The following is a 22,082-nucleotide window of genomic DNA, read 5'->3' as shown; positions in this document are numbered from 1 at the left end:
AACAACTTGACTTATTACATGGATTTGAATATTCAGTGAAAGTACTAAATTTCAATGTAAAGCAGAGGCCATTGGTCTACCTATTTATTTACTTCAAGGCATACACCTTTTTGAGGAAAAATAAGAGAAAGTACTTCTGCAGAGGAGATAAAGGAAAGAATAGTTTAAAAGTTTTTCTTTTGATCATTTCAATGATTTCTTTCTTTGAAAATCATGCTATTTTCTGTTCTTTGCCGTACTTTTTTCTCTCATTTCTATGTTTCTATTCTGCTTCTTACATAGAGAACTACGTCTATTAGAAGAGGAGGTTAAAGAAAAAGAGAGAAGCAAAAAATCAAAGCATGACAGCTTTAGAGCTATCAAACTTGGCTGCATATTAAAATCATCGGGGAGCTTAACAAAAATTCAGACTATAATAAAATGGCTAAATTTACTGGTCTGGGGTGTGGTTATGATATCAATATGTTTTAGGAGCTCCTGTTAAAATCTTTGCTTTTAAAAATAAGTACAAAGTAATTGAAAAGTGTTATATATAATTTCATATAGTGTCTATGTCCTATGCATGGACATGGTCCATAGGAATATCCAAGTCAAGATCACTCGTAATAATACACTTATTTCCAAGGTTACAGATGTGCATGCACATCAGCCATGAGTAATGAATGGACTTTGAAACTATAGTCCATTGCAGTGTTTGTCAGGCCCAGCAAACTAAAATGATTTAGGGAATAATATATTTAGTTGTTTAGAATAAAAAGGATTTCTGACCATCATGTGATCTGCCACATTTATAGAAGTGATCAGATAAAATAATTGTTGCTGTTGTTAGACGGCACCAAGTCACTTATGACTCATAGTGACCCCACGTACAACAGAACGAAACATTGCCCAGTCCGGCACCATCCTCACGTCATTGCCATGCTTGAGACCACCGTCACAGCCACTGAGTCAGTCCATCTCATTTAGGGTCTTCCCCTTTTTCATTGACCCTCTACAATATCCAGAGTGATATATGTCTCCAGGGACTCATCTCTTCTGATAACATGACCATAGTACGAGAGATGAAGTCTGGCTACTCTCACTTCTAAGGAACATTCTGCCTGTACATCTTCCAAGACAGATTTGTTCATTCTTCTGGCAGTCCATGGTATATTCCCTATTCTTTGCTAACACCACAATGCAAATGCATCAATTCTGTGGTCTCATTGTCCAGCATTCAAGGACATGATGCTATTGAAAATACCATGGATTGCATCATGTGCCCTTAGTCTTCAAAGTGGCATCTTTGCTCTTTAACACTTTGAAGAAGTCTTTTGCAGCAGATTTGAATAGTGAAATACAGCAAAATAGTGGTTATTCATAAATTGTATCAATAATAAATATTCAGTTTAGCTACCAAGAATGACAGAAAGCAAATGCCCACTTATGAACCAAATTGGGACTATTTTGGTAGATAGAAGGACCAGTTAGAATCTTCTACATCTCAGGTGTCATTTTATGACCAGAGTACATTCAGAAGCCACTGAGCTCACTTCCACAAGCTGAGCAGTTAGATAAAGAGTTTGGTGAGGACAGTACAGAGTAGTAACTTGAACAGATTATAATATAAGGGGTAAATCTTAGACTTTCAAGTCAAAGTGCCTGAGTTCACAACTCATGTGACTCACTGCAGTTAAATGACTTTAAGCAAGTTAGTTAACTTGAAGCTTAGGATTTCTTCTTCTGCAAAGTAGGGGAGAACAATAGGGCTGTAGTGAGAATTCAAAGGGAAAACTTTGTAAAGGGCCTATTCCATAGAATATAATGAACAAATATTAGCTATTATTATTATTAAGGCTGGACCTCAAGTGAACCAAAAGTCCTCAGTTTTGCAAAATTTTACAGTTTTAGATCAAAGTCTCATTATAGAATGTGACATTAAGTGTTTGGTTAATACCTAAAACCTTTAGGACAAAAAAATAACTTTATTTTTCACTTCCTCTTAGGAAGCTGCTAGCAGAATTGCCATCCAATAGAACACCAAGGAGAGAAAAAAACTTTCTGAAATGTAAATCTGTAGATCAGATATACCCACAACAGTCTCTACAGCCATTACCCATATGTGATGAATAAACTTGAGCTATCTATAGTGTAGAACTGAACACTTATAAGGCTGATGTTATAGTCAGATTTCATCACCCATCTGTTAATTCATTCTACTGTGATGACTTGTTTATTGCTGTGGTGCTGAAAACTATGCTACTGGCATTTCAAATACCAGAAGGATCACCCATGGTAGACAGGTGTCAGTGGAGCTTTCAGACAAAGACAGACTAGGAAGAAAGACCTGGCCATCTACTTTCAAAAATTAGCCATTAACATACGAGCTGAACATTTACATTAGGTAGATATACTCCTCGGAGTGATCAATCATGAGAGAATAGAAAGGCTATGTATGCACAGGGAGACATCTCAGGGGGCAGGAGTGCATGGAAGGGAAGGACAGAGGGAAGAGGTAATTATGGCGAGGAAATAGGAGGGGAGCTTTTGCGTTGTGGGAAACTGCAGTCAATATAATGAGACAAAGTGTATGTGAACTGCTGTAAACTGCTCTGTAAACTTTCACCCAAATCACAATAAAAAATTAAAAAAAAAAAAAAGAAGAAGAAGAAATCAAAGGACATACTGCATTGGGAAAATCTGCTGCAAAAGACCTCTTTAAAGAAAAAAAAAAAAAAAAGCCATTAGGACATAACAGGACACTGTGTGACTAGCTTGCTTTGGGCATGTCCTGAGAAAGGATCCATCACCAAAGGAAGTCATTGTGTTTGTTGACATAGAGGGCCAATGAAGTTGAATTAGTATAGCAGCTGCACCAATGGACTCAATGGACTCAAACATCCTGAGGACTGAGAGGATGACCCATTTTGTTCTGTTGTATATAGGGTTACCATGAGTCAGAGTTGACTTGACAGCAACTATTTATCCATCTCTATAGTCAAGTTGATTGCAAAACTAATTTTCTTAAGAAGCTACTTCATTTCCCCACCAGCTTTTATTTTATAACTTTAAACGATCAGAGATTTTTCAGAGAGTGCTTTTTCACAGTTTCAAAGAAGCAGCCTGGAAAAAGAAATAAATTAATTCAGAAAATATTCCCTTCCTCCCTACACCCACCCCTCTGCTCATCAAAAAAGCTACAGGCACTAAAATTCATTAACATTTCTATAAACATAAATGTGAAATATTCGTTTTCATTAAGTAGTCTACTGAATATGGCAAAATCAAATTTATCTAAGGAGATATCCAATGCTGCTAATTTCCTTGACAATGGGGACACAAAGCAATGGAAGTCATGAATCATTCATGAAGTTCAATTTATTTCTGTTATTTTTGGTCTTTAGTAGTCTTGAATACAAAGTGTTCAGCATGTTGTAGATGCTATTTTTAAATTATTCCAGATCAGAAATAATGATTTGGTGGGCAGTAATAAAGTAAGAATGGCTCAAAGCTTTTGCTTGTAATTGTCCCATATTTCATATTTATTTTGTGAGTATTTATATGTTCATGTGTTCATGACATTTTTTTCTAATTTCCTTTATAAATCAGAATCACTTTAAAGTCAATATTGTGGAGAATCACATAAAGTAATTTATTGGTGATGTAACTAAACAAAATCCTCTCAGAGTTCTCGATCTTAGTGCTGGAAGGGATTTGAAGGTCAAATAATTCAACTGGTCTCAGAATGAGTAATGTCTTCTATATTATGCCTGGTAGGTGGTCATTTCATTTTAGTTGAAGTGCCTCCATAACAGGGGGAGTTTTTAAAGCAGAACTATTTCACAAGTTAGCACTTCTGCTTAGATTCTAAATCTATCTTCTTGCAACTTTTTTTTTTTTAATTGTATTGTGCTTTGGGTACAAATTTACAAAGCAAATTTGTCTTACGTTCAACAGTTCGTGCACATTTGATTTCACACACCGATTACTGTCCCTGACCATAACAAATGCTCCTCCCCTCCTGTCCCTCTGACTACCTCTTCCCTGTGCCCTTCTTAACTATGCACGCCTGTCTGCCCAGCTTTCCCTCTATGTGAATGCTGCCCCTCTGGTGTCTCATGGCTGATTGCTCTGAGGGGTGCATCTCCCTAGAGTAGGTGAGTGCATCATCCTGGGATAGCTGTTCTGCATGTAAGTCTTTCTAATGTTGGGCTGAGAGCTATTCCATGGGAGTGAGTCCATTTCTAGTCCCAAAGGGTAAACAGGGGCCATAGTCTTGGGGGTTCCACCAGTCTATCTGACCAATAATTCTGGTCATTTTTGTGTTTTTCAATTTTGTTCCACATTTTCCCTTCCACTCTATCCAGGATCTCCAGTTTTGATCCCTTTCCAAGTGCTTGGCATTGTTAGTGAGGCACCATCTAGTTCTTCTAGTCTCAGGGTCATGAAGGCTGAGGTCCTCTTGGTGCATCTGATCCTTGGACTAATTGTTTCCAGATGCCTTTGATTTTCTTCACTCTTCTTTGATTCAGATGTTGCTGTTGTTGTTGTTGTTATGTGCTGTCCAGTCGGACCCGATTCATAGCGACCCCTCCTTTGGTTTCAAAGACAGTAACACTACGGAAGTAGATTGCCCAACCTTCCTTCCGAGGAGTGGCTGGTGGGTTTGAACTGCCAGTCTTCTGGTTAGCAGTCAAGTGCCTTAGGCACTACACTACCAGAGCACCCTTGATTCAGATGAGAGAAGACCAATCCTTGCATCTCTTCAATGGCTGCTCAAAAGCTTTAAAGACCCCAGTTGCTACTTAACCAAAATAGGATATAGGAGGAGATTTTTATATATTATGTTGTGCCAATTGAGCATGATGTCCCCCAAGACTATGGTCCTGAGTTGGCAGGACCAGTGATTCTCTCTTTCAAGGTGTTTGGTTATCTCTGAGAAGTTACTCCAACTTTGTCTTCTGTTTCTTCCGTAATGCATGTGGCTAATTTTGTAGCACAAGTACATATGTAAGATTTTCTTCAGCCAAATCTATTTGGTCTAGGATATATTCCTGTTTGGCTCCCGCTACCTGATCTTCTCACCTGTCCATGCATTTATACATAGCCTGGTGTTTGGTGTTAGTGGTAATGCAATAGTGTGCATGTATTAGTATTTGTCTCTCTGGTCTATATCTTATGTGCACGTTTCAGTGTCCTTCCTTTCCCCAATGTCATCATACTGGTCACAGACTCTTTCCATACCATCCCTCCTCTCATCCAAACCAACATGTGACCCCCAACTAGTCTGAAATTTTTGCTCCCCTTCCCTCCCATCTCTGGTAACCAACAAAGTGAATTTCCTTCCCTAAGTAAAACTTTCCTTGACTTTTCACAATAATGGGCTCATATAACATTTGTCATCTCATGATTGACTTATTTCACTCAGCATAGTGTCCTCCAAATTCATCTACATTATGAGATGATTAGTGTACACTTCATTATTCTTTAATGTAGCATAGTATTCCATTGCGTGAATGTACCATAATTTGGATATCCATCAATCTACTGATAGGCATTTAGGCTGTTTCCATCTCTTTTCTATAGTAAATTGTGCTGTAATGAACATGGGTGTGCATGTGTCTGTTTGTTTCCTGTCTCTCACCTCTTTAGGATATATTCTTAGTAATGGAATTGCTTGATCAAATGGTATTTCTATTTTCAGTTTTTTAAGGAAATGCCATACCATTTTCCATACTGGTTACACAATTTTGCAGTCCCACCAGCAGTGTATGAGAGTTCCAATCTCTCTGCAACCTCACCAGCATTTGTTATTTTCTGTCCTGTTGAATTTTGCTATTATTTCTGGGGTGAGATGATATCTCATTGTTGTTTTGATTTGCATCTTTCTAATGGCTAATGATCATGAACATTTCCTCATGTGTTCGTTGACCACCAGTATATCTTCTTTAGTGAAGTGTCTGTTCATATTCATTGCCCATTTTTGAATTGGGTTATTTGTCTTTTTGGTGTTGAGGTGTTGAAGTTTTCTATAGAGCTTGGAGATAAGTTCCTTGTCAGATATGTCATTACCAAATAAACCAAACTCACTGCCATCGAATCAGATCTGACTCATAGCGACCCGTCCTTGGGTTTCTAAGCCAGTATCACTACAGCCAAATATTTTTTTCCCAATCTATAGGTTCTCTTTTTACCCTTTTGGATAAGTCTTTTGATGCACATAAGAATTTAATTTTTAAAGGTCCCAGTCATCTAGCCTCTCTTCCACTGTCTGTGCACTTTGGGTTATGCTTGAAAGTCTATTTATGCATAGATTAGGGCTACCAGATTTGCCTCTATTTTATCTTTGATGAGCTTTATAGTTTTGGGTTTTATATTTAAGTCTTTGATCCAACTTGAGTTTATTTTTGTGTGTGGGGTGAGGTATGGATCTTGTTTCATTTTCCTTCTTCTTGCAACTTTTGCCCCCCTGTCTACTGGGTTGCTGTTGTATCACCAGGGCTTACTGAGCACACAGAGCCACACAAGTCACTGCTAAGGAACTGCTAATTATTTCAAACCAAACAATAGTTTACCTTAATTAGTAAAAAAATATCTGCCTTGATTATTATGCTCTTTTAAGAATTATCTATGTGCAATCAAATTGACAACAATTCAAAAGATTAGATAGGAATATTAGGAGACAGTGAGTTTGTAGATGAGAGAGGAATAACTCAGAAGAGGAGAGTAGAATGGTTGTACCATATTGGAAGAATATAATCAATGTCACTGAATTTTACTTGTAGAACCTGTTGAATGGTATATTGGTGTATATTTTACTGTGTGTATTTTCAACAACAACAAGTTTTTTTTTTTTTTTTAAATGCTGGTTGAATTGAATTGAAGTGGTTCAGATCTAGCACTCTGTATGTTGTGGATTGAATTGGATTGGTCCCCCTCCCAGCACTCTCAGAATATGTGTTGGAATCCTGAACTCTGTTCCTCCAGATATAATTCTATTTGGAAATAGAGTTTTCTTCGTTATGTTAATGAGTCCATATCAATGTGGGATGTATTCTAAACCTAATCACTTCTGAGTTATAAAAAGAGCAAATTAGACACTGAAGTGTCAGCACAAATGGGAGAAGATAGATGCCACATGATCACCAAGGAACTGAGGAATGCCAGGCCACAGAAACTGAAAGATGAAATCCTTGACAACTTCTTTTCTTCATTTATCATGGACAAGGATCTTTCCATAGAACTAACATAGAGCCTTTTCCTACAGCTGGTGCTCTGAATTCAGACCCCTAGGCTCCTGAACTGTGAGAAAAAAAAAAAAAAAAAAATATGTTCTTTAAAGCTAAAGAGATAAATTTCCTCTTGCTCCTGGACCACTGGAGCTGGAGGCTTCTTGTACCCAATGCAGCTGCTGCCTGCTGAGGCTGACATACCCAAAGTCTGCAAGTAGAATGGCATAACCCAAGATCAACATGCACATGGCAGGCCACTGGTTCAAGTTTAGGAACAATCCCCAAATCAACAGGCAACACAACAAACCAGTGGATGAAGAGTTGGACAAAAGCAGTATCCAACTGTGCCCAAAAGATAAAGACCTTTCTCAAAGCTTCTCCTTATATACTAGAAGCAGGACCTTGAAGGTAGCTACTCAGCAGCTCACAGAAGATTCCACCGTGGAGTTGATTGCTGGTCTCCTCATGGGGAATAACTACATCCAGCTGCCCAGCCACTAAAAATCACAGCACAGCCAAGCTGACACACAATCTTAGCTACCACAATATGTGAGATGAAATCTTGCCATTCTCACTTCTAAGGAATATTCTGGCTGTACTATTTCCAAGACAGATTTGTTCATCCTCTGGAAGTCTAGGATATATTCAAAATTCTTCACCAATACCATAATTCAAATGCATCAATTCTTCTTCTTTATTCATTGTTCAGCTTTCACATGCATATGACACAATTGAAAAAACCATAGCTTTAGGTGAGAAGCTCTGGTGGCATAGTGCCTAAGGCATTTGACTAAGGCATTTGACTGTTAACCAGAAGGCTGGTGATTCAAACCCACCAGCCACTCCTCAGAAGGAAGGTTGGGCAATCTACTTCTGTAGTGACACTGCTTCAGAAACCCGAGGAGGAGTCACTATGAGTTGGATCTGACTCGACTTTGAAGGCAGCTACTCAGCTGCTCACAGAAGATTCCACCGTGTAGTTGAGTGACAGTGAGTTTGTTTTTTTGGTTTTGGGTCAGGTGCACTTTAGCCCTCAAAGTGACATCTTTGCTTTTGAACACTTTTAAGATATCTTTTTGCAGGAGATTTGCCCAATGCAATGCATCTTTTGATTTCTTGACTGCTGTGTTCATGGGCATAGATTGTGGATCCAAGGTAAATGAAATCCTTGACAACTTCAATCATTTCTACATTTATCACTATGTTGCTTATTGGTGCTATTGTGAGGAATTTTTTTTTCTTTGTTGAGGTGTAATCTATACTGAAGTCTACAGTCTTTTGTCTTCATCAATAAATGCTTCAAGTCTTCTTCATTTTCAGCAAGCAATATTATGTCATCTGCATATCACAGGTTATTAATTAATATTCCTCTAATCATGATACCACATTCTTCTTCATATAAACCAGCTTCCTCTATTATTTGCTCAGCACACAGATTGAATAAGTGGAGTGAAAGGTGTGATGCACACCTTTCTTGGTTTTAAACCACACAATATCCTCTTGTTCTGTTTGAACAAGGGCCTTTTGGTCTATGCACAGATTCTGCAGGAGCACAATTAAATGTTCTAGAATTGTTATGATTCACACAGTCAATTGGCTTTGTGTAGTCAATAAAACATAGGTAAATATCTTTCTGGTACTTTCTGCTTTTGGCCAAAATCTATAGGACATCAGTAATGATACCCACTTCTTCAATGTCCTCTTCTGAAGCTGGCTTGAACTTCTAGAAGTTCCCTGTTATGTACTGATGCAACCATTCTGAATTATGTTCAGCAAAATTTTACTTTGCATAGTTCAGTTCAACCATTTTATTGAGGAAACACATTTTTGTTATCATCTATTATTTTTATGGACAAGAAAACTTCACTGTTTGAAATGATTAAACATTACTATTGCTTACATTCTGTGTGTTTGTTATCACCAAGCCATTTAAACTAACACAGAGACAATATTCAGAGAATAAGAGCATAAGGTTCATTAAATCGAATACATTAAGACAATACGTAGGTTAAAAGTTGTCAACACATTTTTTTAAAAAACAAATAAAAAGCCAATGCAAAAACAACCAAGTATTACTAAAAGTTAACCTTGCTTGATAACTTTGTTGTGGTTCATGTAAGAGGGGCATAGACACTTAGTGACTCATAGTGAAGCAAAACAGAGTGAATAATCACATTTCTCAGCTTATTAGCATTCCTAAAGTAATTAAAATGCTAGATTTTCCACAATTTGGCTCTTGGTTGACACATTTACAATTTTAATTTTTTGAAATTATCTGAAAGCATGAACCTAAATTTATACAAAGAAAAGAAAATTTTATTGTAAGTAATAAATCCCTGACCTAAATCTTATCTGAAAAACATTAAAACTAGATTTATCTTCCAAAATTCAAAAGAATTGGTTAGAGCCAAGAAATTTAACATACATTCACTCACAAATATTTTTTCTCAGGTACAAAGCTAGGTCTTTACTACTGGATGGTGAAAAAACAATGCACACTGCATTGTTGCTGGAGGTGACATCTTAGGTGAGAATTGAAGGATGAGAAGAAAGTCATAGTCGGGAAAAGTAGTTCAGAAGAAGAAACAGAATGGTAAACATTGTCAGATCATCCAATAAGCAAGTTAAGCACAGCTTACTTGTTTATTTACTAAGCTATAGTGAACAATTTCACATTTTTTCACCACATCAAAGATCCTGTTCAAGATATGTTTGGCATCTGTCTCTCTTCCAACCCCACAGCACTTGCCTACAGAATCAAAGCCTCTCTTCAAACTTACAATCCCTGACAGTAATTAGAACCTAGTAAGCAAGGTAAGCACAGGCTTACTTGTGTTTACTAATCTGTAGGGCAACTCATGTGAAATTACTCAATACAGATTAGTAAGGAAGCACAAGACTGCAGCCTTTAGTGCAAATCCCACCTCAGCATTAGGAAAATGACAATCCTCACAAAGGACCAATAAATAACATCATGATAAATGGAGAAAAGATTGAGGTTGTCAGGGATTTCCTTTTACCTGGATCCACAATGGATGCCCATGAAAGTAGCAGGCAAAAATTAAATGATGTATTGCATTGGGCAAATCTGCTGCAAAAGACCTCTTTAAAATGTTCAAGAGCAAAGATAACTCTTTGAAGACTAAGCTGCACCTAACACAAGCTATGGTATTTTCAATTGCCTCATATGCATGTGAAAGCTGGAAAATGAATTAGGGAGACCAAATAATTGATGCATTTGAATTATAATGTTGGTGAAGAATACTGAATATACCATGGACTGCCAAAAGAACAAACAAATCTGTCTTGGAAGAAGTACAGCCAGAATTCTCTTTAGAAGTGAGTATGGCAAGACTTTATCTCACATACTTTGGATGTTTTATCAGGAAGGACTAATCCCTGGGGAAGGACATTATGCTTATTAAAGTACAAAGTCAGCAAAAAAGAGGAAGACACTCAACCAGATGGATTGACACAGTGGCTGCAACAATGGACAACAATCATTGCAATGATTGTGAGAATGGCACAGTACTGTGAAGTGTTCCCTTGTTGTGTATGGGGTTGCAATGAGTCTGCATTGATTCAGGGGCACCTCACGACAACAAGAAGCAAGGGGAAGATGGCAATAGATGATATTTGAGATATACAGGACAGGTCACCCAGAAGCTTGAAAGTCAAATTAAATGTTTGGACAGTTTTCCAGGGGCAATGGGAAGTCTTTAGATATTTTTAAGCAGAGAAGTAATATGACCTAGTTTACATCTTGCAAACATCATTCTGGCTAGTGGATAGATAATGTGTTGGACCCAGTCAACAATGAAAGTAAAGTAACCAATAAAAGAACTACAACAGTTCAGGTAAGAAGACTGAATGGCAGAGGAACTGAAAAGAAGTGGAAAAATCTCAGGAATATCTTGTGGGTAAAATGAACAAAACTTGACAACAGATTGGATGGGAATGGCATAAGGAAAAGGAAGATATCTACAGTTGTTTCTAGGATTTCAGTTGAATAGTGAGAGTAAGGAAATCGGAAAGAAACTGACCTGGGAGGGAAAAACCAAGAGTTAAATTTTTGGCAAATTAAGTTCAAGATGAAATATTAAAATATATCTGTTAAGAAGAATCTTATGGATAGCAATCTTAGGCTCAGAAGAGAGATTAGAGCTGGAGATATATACATTTGGGAATTACTGGAATATAAATACTGCAAGGAGCTCTGGTGGTGCATTTGGCTGGTAATCAAAATGTTGATGGTTTGAACCCACCAGCTGCTCCACAAGACAAAGATGTGGTTGGCAATCTGCTTCCATAAATATTTACAGCTTTGGATACCCTATGGGGCAGCTCTACTCTGTTCTATAGGGTCGGTATGAGTCAGAATTGACTGGATGGCAATATATATACACATATACATACATATATATACATATACATATATATATATATATATGTATATATGTATATACACACACACATACATATATATATATTTGGTTTGGAATATAAATTGTATGTGACCTTTCTAAGAACAGTTTCAGTGGTTAAAGGAGGTGGTAGGCAGGTTCCAGATTAAGTTAGGTTGAGAGGAAGTTGAAGCAATAGATAATAGATTGAGATCATTCTTTCAAGTGGTTTGCAGAAAAGGAACATAGAAATATTAAGAAAAAACTTAATGGAATGTGAGGGTAGAGTGGAGGTGTTTTAAGATAAGAGGTGATTTCAGCTTGTTTGTAGGCTATCCAAAAAAGAGCCAGTAGCGGGGGCAAGATTGAGGATCTGAGAGGATAGATGTATGTCTTGAGAGGAAAACATTTGTAAAAGAGAAAGAAGGAGATGAAATCCCAAACATAGGGTTCATGATCAATGTATGAAAGGGCTAGCAACACCTGTTCCTCTGAAATATAGGGGGCAACTTCATAATGGTGAAGAAATAAGGAATTTTAGAGGAAGAAGGGTGTGAACACTAATATATCAGGCCTGAGATGGTTTGTGACACCATCTGCTGAAGTCAGAGAGTGAGATTAGGGTGGAGGCATTCCTCAATTGCTGCTGCAGGGAATGGGACAGGGGCCCAACTCCTCTGTGACTGTAATCCCAAGTCCTTTCCATTTCTCCATGGAGCTTGTGGCTATCAATCCTTCACAAGTTTGCTTTATTGATTTCAAATTCAAAACCTTCTTTACACCAAATTCCTTGATTGATTTTTCCTATATACGATTAACTAATTTTATAGCATCCCAGGGCTATGGAGCTGTCGATCTGTTTCAAGTTCAAGTAAATTTTCAATTTAACAAGTCTTTATGGAAATTCCAATCTGACTTGATTAGATGACATTAAAGAAAAACAAAACATCTTTAATTTGCCTCAGAGTTTAATTTGCCTCTCCCTAATCTTGGATGGTGATGGAAGGCCATATAAACTAGTAAATTTTGTAAGGTAGGCAAAATTTTCACTCTGTTGGTTATAAAAGTATGATTGGTTCAAGCTGACATCGGCGAAAGGACTATTTTCTTATTCTTATTTCCCAGCTACTGCCAGAACCTCTCATTTGTAATCACTTTAGCTCAGTTATAGTCTTGATAAACTATTAATTCAAGGAAAGTAGTTTCAGCAAATAATGCAACATGTTTCTTCATGAAGAATCAAAAAGTTGATGAATACTCCACTCAGCATCGACTAATACTCAGCAAATATCAATTATGTAGAAACAAGTAAAGCTCATCTGAGTTCCATATGGTTGGCACATGTTACTTCACTGCTTAAAATTATTATTCTTGAGATTTAAGATCTCTTTTAATTGGTTTACCTATTTTTAAGAAGGGCCACACTATAAGTAAAATATTAACACTAAAAAATTTTGCCATTTTTTTTTCTCTCTCTTATTTTTTTTAGGGTAACATCAATGGAATGATGGTCAGCTTGGTTTTCTGTATCCACAGGCCACCCTCTCTTCACAGCTGCAACCACTTTATTCTTGAATTAAAATCTAACTTTATCTTCAGGTTCTAGGATCAATTCTGACATTTACCAGAGACATTTTAGAAAATAAAGATGAATCTTTAGGTCATTCAGCATCCTCAACCTAGATGAGAGTGGTTCCAATTGGTGCTATACTTGTAATCATTGATGCTCTGTTCTCTTATTCACCTATGAATTGCACTGTTCTATGATGGAAAACAGATCACCTGGGGTTGAATCCCCACTCCACCACTATCCTTTCCCTGTGGCTCTGGGTAGGTTATTTTACTTCTCTGAGCCTCAAATACATCATCTCTCAAATAAGTGCTCAGCAACACTTATGTTTCAACTCATAGCGACCATATTGGACAGAGCAGAACTGCCCTAGAGGGTTTCCTAGGCTGTATTCTTTATGAGAAGGAGTCCTGGTGGTACAGTGATTAAGTGCTAGGCTTCTAGCCAAAAGGTTGATGGTTAAAACCACCAGCTGCTCCATGGGAGAAAGATATGGCAGTCTGCTTCCATAAAGACTTACAGCCTTGGTAACCCCGAGGGCACAGTTCTACTCTGTCCTATTGGGTTACTATTTGAGAATCGACAGCAAGAAGTTCTATTTTACTTTTTAATACTTATGTTACAGAGGTGTTATACAGTGCTTACCAATGTGTCTGGAACATAGAAAGGACTTAACAAAACAAACCAGACCCACTGCCTTTGCGTTAATTCTGATTCACAGTGACCCTATAAGACAAAGTAGAACTGCCCATGGGGACTCTGAAGCTTCAAATCTTTACCAAAGCAGACTGTCACATCTGTCTCCCATGGAGTGGCTGGTGGGTTTGAACCACTGACTTTTTGATTAGTAGCTGAGTGATTTAACAATTGCACTTGCTAAATATTAATCTTTCTTTCCTTTCTCCAAGTTTCTGCTTTCATACCCTCTTCATTATGCAAATTCTTACAGGTCTGAGTGTCTGCTTTGCTCCAGGTAAGTATCTTTAGGGACTGGAGTACTACAGTAGGCCATCCTGATGATTGTCACCATCTGCCTGCATCTCTACATATCAGTTGATTTCAGAATTACTGAGTCTCATCCATCTGTCCAGACAGCTGGGTGCATCTTACTTGACTACCTCAATGATTATCATTTGTCTAAGTTGGTTGCCCCATATTTTGTGGTTACTGGAGACTATCTGGCTGTCTGGGCTCCCTTTCTCCATTCCTGCCCCACTTATAGGTTTATGTTCAATTTATTTTTCAGTTATCCTTTTTGCTTTTGATCATTATGTGCTAAGATAAAATCATCCATTTTCTAAATGTAAATGAAGAAACGTGTCAAGAAAACTGTCAACTTATAATAACAGAAAAATTCACTACTTAAACATTTGGGAAGATAATGGTGGTAATTTCAGCACATGCAATTTATAAGCGAGAACCAATTCAAATACTTGTTGAAAGTAATTGCTCCTTTGCCTGAATGAAACAAATCCTAGGATCATGAGATATTAAGAAGTTATCATATACTTATGCTGTCCAGCAGGTGTGAAGATTCAGTATTCACAAAGTCAATGGAAGAAAGGTCAGGAACAAAATGCAACTCATATTAATTAACAAACCATAAGTTACTTTTTCTTTATTGGTTCCAAAAACTGACTGTTTACTTGTTTAGATAAGATACTGCACTGGTTATAGAATACCATTATTAAATGAATAGGTTTGTATTTCATTCCTGTGGTTTGAAATCACTAGTCTTTGCCATTGAAACTAAAAGTCATCATCAATACTTTTATACATTAACAGCTATATACCAACTTCCTTATATAAGGACCCTTAAAGGTAGAACATGAATTAAAGAATAATTGTGAATTTTCTTGTTGTTTCTGATAGGGCCTAGGGATAATAGAAGGAGCTCTGGTGGTGTAGTGGTTATGGCATTTGACAAAGGTCAGTGGTTCAAACCCACCAGCTGCTCCATGGAAGAAAGATGAAGCAGTCTGTTTACATAAAGATTTACAGTCTCAGAAACCCTATGGGTTGAATCAGAATTGACTTGATGACAGTGAGTTTGGTTTGTTTTTTTAAGAGGTAATAGATCAATATCCATGTCTACATCTATAGGGGTGTGTGTGTGTGTGTGTGTGTGTGTATGAATCTTTTTCTGTATTTGTATATAGTAGAACTAGAAAATCAATGTAACTAAATAATCAGATACTGAGAAAACTTATTTATTCTTAAATACTACAGAGTCATTCAAAATTTTCTCGTTTTCCTGTACTTTTCTTTTAAACCCAATTTTTTTTTAACCTATGGTAAATATAGGTAAAAAACATTTGCCATTTCAACAATCACCTTTACCTTTCTGATGTTAGTATCTGGAAAATATTCTGGTAGTGTAGTGCCTAAGGCATTTGACTGCTAACCAGAAGGCTGGCGCTTCAAACTCACCAGCCATTCCTCAGAAGGAAGATTGGTCAATCCACTTCTGTAGTCATACCGTCCCAGGAACCCAAGGAAGCCTCTTTATGAGTTGAATCTGACTCAAAGGCAGTGAATTTTTTTTTTTTTTAAATAAATGTATACTCATTTGTAAGTTTTTCATACTGTGGTGATTTGTGCATTGCTGTGAGGCTGGAAGCTATGCCCCCAGTATTTCAAATACCAGCAGTCACCATGTTGGACAGGCTTTAGCAGAGCTTCCAGACTAAGACAGACGAGGAAGAAGGATGGGGGCATCCATTCCTGAAAAAACTGACCACTGAAAACCTGTTATTTGTATAACAGTGAAATGTTGTTGTCTGATGTAGTGCCAGAAGATGAGCCCCTCAGGTTGGAAAGCAATCACAATATGACTGGGGAAGAGATGTCTCCTCAAAGTAGAGTTGATCTTGATGTGAATGGAGTAAAGCTTTTGATACCTTCATTTGCTGTTGTGCCATGATTCAAAATGAGATGAAGTATCTGCAACATCCATTAATAATCAGAATGTGGAATGTACAAAGTAAGAATCTGGAAAAATTGGAATTGTCAAAAATGAAATGGAACATATAAAGATCAATTTCCTAGTCATTAGTGAGCTGAAATGGACTGGTTAAGAGAGCAATCAATGAAAATCAGTCCAACTAACCAGAAATAGCCACTAGTCCTGAAAAACATTGTTTTGGACCCAAAGCAGAAATTCTGTAAGTAATATTTATCATTTTGTTTCTTCCCATGAGGAGAGACCCATGCACAAATTACTCTACTATATTGTTTTTCTAAAAGACAATAATTGACAATTCTGCAGGTAAGCAGACTATTGAACCAGTAAGAATCCCAAAAAGTGTTTTCATATTGCAATGCTTTTTCCTTTCTTATTACTGTAGCTTGAGTATTGGAGACCTTGGGAGAGACTCAACTTGGAAAAGGAGAAAGCATGAGCTCATTGATTGTCAAGCTAAAAGGAACAGACTTTCCTTAATGGTTCAAAAAGATAACTGCATCGAAATGACCCTTAAATCATCAACATAGAGGAAAATGTTACCAGATTGTGAACTCCTTGAAAAGTTGGTAGTGTGTAGCTAAAAATATCTTAGTACCAGTTAGCTCAGTTCAAGATTGTGTTTAGTTGGGTCAAGCAGTTTAATCGAAACGTCTCCCCTTCTTATTGCCCTGTCCAAGTAACTCACAACTTTCAATCTCCAGCGTGCAGTTCTGCTCATCCAGGGGATATCTTCGTAGATCCATCATGCATGCTGCTGTGGTTGTGATCCTGTCAGGGCAAGAGAGAAAAGACTGCATCAGAAAGATGGTGACATTCCATTTCCAGGCTTCACAGCCCCCCAAAATGTTTACCAGGTGATAGAACTGAGACATAAATATTTGAGGATCGACGTTTTTTGAAGGCAGGAAGGTTGGGTTTGAATCTTACTCTGCAGCTCAAAAACTGTGTGACCTTGGGCTACTTTACTTATCTCCATGAGTTTTAGTTCCCTCACCTATCAAAACACCTGCAGAAGATTGCTGTGAGGAGTAAAAGAGACATGTGCAAAAGAAATGTGTGGCCCAGTGTCCCACACTTAGGATTCATTCCACAGTAGTGATGGTCATTATTAAGAATTATCATTATCATTACTATTATTATGATAGCAATTATTACCCTACAGCCCTACTATATTTCCTAGTATCCTAGGTATGCCTCTGCCAGACTCTGCAGCCAGTCTGGCCTTCTGATCAGGAGGACAACATGCATCAAAGGGTACCTTCTTCTCCTCCCACAATCTAACAACAACAACAACAACAAAACATATTCTCCATGAGTTTTGGTGCTTCACATTCTGCACAACTAGAGAAACTTGTCATTCATTGCTGAGGCTCTTGCCCACCTATACTCTGCAGGAAGCATATAATAATGAATAATATTTCAGTACAAAAGTTTTAGTGTTTTCATATTTTAGCATTTATACTAAAACACTTAAACTCAGATATTACAAGAAGCATATTTAAATTACAAAAAATGTATTTCAATTTTTTTTTTTTTAATTTTGAACCTTAATTTTACTTGGGCTTTTTTTCTTTTATCTGGCACCCCTAGGTAACCTGATTATTTGTAATAAAGAACTACAAAGAATTACAAAAGCCTGTTATATCAAAAAGTCTAAAAACAATTTCCAAATAACCTGTGTTCTGGTGATGATAAAAGTGTGCTTTTCCTAGTTTAGGATGAAAGGCTGAGGGCCCCTGTCAATGGCTTCTAGCAAAGAACAGTTAGGCATCATCACAGCAACTTAGGAGTCCCTGGGTGGTGTAAACACTTCATGCACTCAGTTGTTACCATAAAAGTTAGAGGTTTGAATCCACACAGAAGTACCTTGGAAGAAAGACTTGCAGTGTATTTCTGAAAAATCACCTGTTGAAAACCCTACAGAGCACAGGGCTACTCTTAATCACATGAAACCACCATAAGTCAGAACCTACTTCATGGCAATTGGATACTGGTTGTAGCAACTTCTGTTTCAGCGGGAGCACTGAAGGCATTTTATGTCCTTGACGGAAGAGAAATCACAATTGAAAGGAAGGTACAAATACTTCATTATATGGTAAACAAAAAATCTTTTGCTCCCATTCTCTTCCATTGCCCCCTCAGACCTGTGGATCTAGTCAATATCCTATCTTTTCTGCAACTGTCTGGCCTTGCAACTGACCAGAGTTCACATCTGCATGGTGTACTGGAACAGACCTGTGTTCTCATTTGGGTCTGCCTTTGGTGAGTTTTGCAATGTTGGGAAACTACCCTACTTACCTTTCTAGACTCAGATTTTCATATTTGTAAACTGAAAGAATTGGAATAGATGTCCCCATACATAGGCAAATTTGATAGCGACTTGGGTTTGTTTTAAATTGGTGTTTGTTTAGCAATGTAATACTTCATTCAGTTGTAGTTGTTGTTGTTAGGTGCCATCGAGTTGTCCCTGACTCATAGTGACCCTATGCACAGCAGAACGAAACACTGTCTGGTCCTGTGCCAGCTCCATGATCCTTGCTGTACTTGAACCCATCGCCGCAGCCACTGTGTCAATCCATCTGGTTGAGGGCCACCCCCTCTTTTGTCCACCCTCCATCTTACTAAGCATGACATCCTACTCCAGGGAATGGTCCCTTCTGACAACATGACCAATGTAGGTGAGATGAAGTCTGGCCATTCTTGTTTTCCAGGAGCATTCTGGCTGCACTTCCTCCAGGACAGACCTGTTAGTTCTTTTAGCAGTCCATGGTACTTTCAGCATTCTTTGCCAACACCACAACTCAAAAGCATCAAGCTTTTTTCAGTCTTCTTTATTCATTGTCCAACTCTCATATGCATATGAGGCGATTGAAAATACCATGACTTTTGTCAGGTGCACCTTAGTCCTCAAGCAGACATCTTTGCTCTTCAGCACTTGAAAGAGGTCTTTTGCAGCCATTTTTCCCAGTGCTATATTCGTCTGATGTCCTGACTGATGTTTCCATTGGCATTGATTGTGGAACAAAGAAATGTGAAGTCTTTGACAACTTCAATATTTTCTCCATTTATCGTGATGCTGCTTATAGGTCCAGTTGTGAGGATTTTTGTTTTCTTTATATTGAGATATAAACCATGCTGCAGACTGTATTCTTCAATCTTCATCAGTAAGTGCTTTAACTCATTGTCACTTTCAGCAAGCAAAGTTATGTCATCAGCATATCACAAATTGTTAATGATTCTTCCCCCAATCCTGATACCACCTTCTTCTTCATACAGTCTAGCCTCTCGGATTATTTGCTCATCACACAGATTGAATAAGTATGGTGAAAGGATACAACACTGACACACTCCCTTCTTGATTTTAAACCATGCAGTGTCCCCTTATTCTGTTCAAATGACAGCCTCCTGGTCTATGTACAGGTTCCTCATGAGTACAATTAAGTGCTCTGGAATTCCCATTCTTCTCAATGTTACCCATAATTTGTTATGATCCACACAATCAAATGCTTTTGCATTGTCAATAAAACATAAGTAAACATCTCTCTGGTATTCTTTGTTTTGAGCCAAGATCCATATGACATCTGCAATGATATCCCTTGTTCCATGTCCTCTTCTGAATCTAGCTTGCATTTCTGGAAGTTCTCTGTCAATATACTGCTGCAATCATTTTTGAATTATCTTCAGTAAGATTTTACTTGTGTGTGATATTAATATTGTTCTATAATTTCCACATTCTGTGGGATCACCTTTCTTTGGAATGGGTACAAATATGGATCTCTTCTAGTCAGTTAGCCAGGTAGCTGTCTTCCAAATCTCTTGGCATAGCCAAACGAGTGCCTTCAGTGGGGCATCCGTTTGTTGAAACATCTCAATGATTCCTGGAGCCTTGTTCTTCACCATTCCTTCATTGCAGCTTCGAGTTCTTCCTTCAATACCATTGGTTCTTGATCATATGCCACCTCCTGAAGTGGATGAACATTGACCAGTTCTTTTTGGTATAGTGACTCTGTGTATTCCTTCCATCATCTTTTAATGCTTCCTGCATCATTCAATATTTTGTCCATAGAATCTTTCATTATTGCAACTTGAGGCTTAAATTTTTTCCTCAGTTCTTTCAGCTTGAGAAATGCCGAGTGTGTTCTTCCCTTTTGGTTTTCTAACTCTAGGTCTGTGCACATTTCATTATAATAATTGGCTTTGTCTGCTTGAGCTTCTCTTTGAAATCTTCTGTTCAGCTCTTTTACCTTGTCATTTCTTCCATTTGCTTTAGCTACTCTCCACTCAAGGTCAAGGTTTAGAGTATCTTCTGACATTCATTTTGGTCTTTTCTTCTTTTCTTGTCTTTTTACTGATCTCTTGCTTTCTTCATGGATGATGTTCTTGATGTCATCCCACAATTCTTCTGGTTTTTGGTCATTGTTTTTCAATGTATCAATTTTTTTCTTTAGATGGTCTCTAAATCCAGGAGGTGTATATTCAAGGTCATATTTTGGCTCTCATGTACTTATTTTAATTGTCTTCAACTTCAAGTTGAACTTGCATATCAGCAGTTGATGGTCTGTTCCACAGTCATTTCATGGCCTGGTTTTGGCTAAAGATATTGAACTTTTCCATTGCCTCTTGCTACAGATGTAGCCAATCTGATTCTTGTGTGTTCCATCTGGCAAAGTTCACATGTATAGCCATCGTTTGTGTTGTTGAAAAAAGGTATTTGCAATGAGTAAGTCATTGGTCTTGCAAAATTCTGTCATGCAATCTCCAGCATTATTTCTGTCACCAAGGCCAAAATTTCCAACTTCCAGTGATTCTTCTTTGTTTTCAACTTTTGCATTCCAATTACCAGTGATAAATAACACATCTTGGTTGCATGTTTCATCAATTTCAGACTGCAGAAGTTGATAAAAATCTTCAATTTCCTCATCTTTTCCTTTGGTGGTTGATGCATAAATTTGAATAATAGTGGTATTAACTAATCTTCCTCGTAGGCATATGAATATTACCCTATCACTAACAGTATTGTACTTCAGGATAGATCTTGAAATATCCTTTGTGATGATGACTGCCATGCCATTCCTCTTCAATTTGTCATTCCCAGCATAGCAAATCATATGTTTGTCTGATTCAAAATGGCCAAAACCAGTTCATTTCAGCTCACTAATGCTTAGGCTATCAATCTTCATGTGTTCCATTTCATTTTTGACAACTTCCAATTTTCCTGGATTCATACTTCATAAATTCCATATTCAAATTATTAATGGATGTTTGCAGCTGTTTCTCCTCAATTCAAGTCATGCCACATCAGCTACAGAGGTCCTGAAAGCTTTACTTTATTCATATCATTAAGGTTAGTTCTACTCTGATGAGGCAGCTCTTTTCCAATAGTATTTTGAGTGCCTTCCAACCTATGAAGTTCATCTTCCTGCACTTTATCAGACAATGTTTCTGGCCTATTCATAAAGTTCATTCAGAGTTCATTCATCAGTTTATTCACAGTGGTACCTTATTTGGTATTTTTTTTCTTGTTATAATAGCAAAACATGTTCAACACAAAAATAAAAATAGAGTGAAAGGAAATGAAAGTAATCTGAATATCCCAACCATAGACACAATCATCATCAATATCTTGGTGCAAATACTTCCAAGTATACTCTCTTTTTGTGAAAACACACACACACACACATACATACAACAAATTTTATTTTTTTTTTAAATATGAGACCATACCATACTTACTACTTTGTAATGTGTTTTTATTCTCTGAACAATGTATGGTAAATACACTGTATTTCTGAAAGCACAGTTTTGCAACATCATTTTATGACAAAATGATAAATATTAAAACGTTTTAAAAAATTCATCTGTCTACTGTATCTTTTGGGAGCTCTGGTAGCATAGTGCTTAAAGCACTTGACTGCTAACCAAAAGGCTGGTGG

General features: G+C 37.4%; 1 protein-coding gene across 1 annotated transcript in view; it reads right to left on the bottom strand.

Annotated features, from left to right (window-relative positions):
- The window catches only part of GABRB1 (gamma-aminobutyric acid type A receptor subunit beta1), a 684,756-nt gene that overhangs the window by 184,894 nt on the left and 477,780 nt on the right, over window positions 1-22,082 (bottom strand). The window contains exon 5 of the mRNA XM_007949429.2: window positions 16,835-16,917. Within this exon, the coding sequence (XP_007947620.1) occupies window positions 16,835-16,917 (83 nt within the window). The remainder of the gene's footprint in view (window positions 1-16,834; window positions 16,918-22,082) is intronic.

This window comes from Orycteropus afer, unplaced genomic scaffold, assembly GCF_000298275.1.
Source record: "Orycteropus afer afer isolate SDZICR_OR568_19922 unplaced genomic scaffold, OryAfe1.0 scaffold00246, whole genome shotgun sequence".
Classification (NCBI taxonomy): Eukaryota; Metazoa; Chordata; class Mammalia; order Tubulidentata; family Orycteropodidae; genus Orycteropus; species Orycteropus afer.
This window is presented reverse-complemented; position numbering and strand designations above follow the sequence as displayed.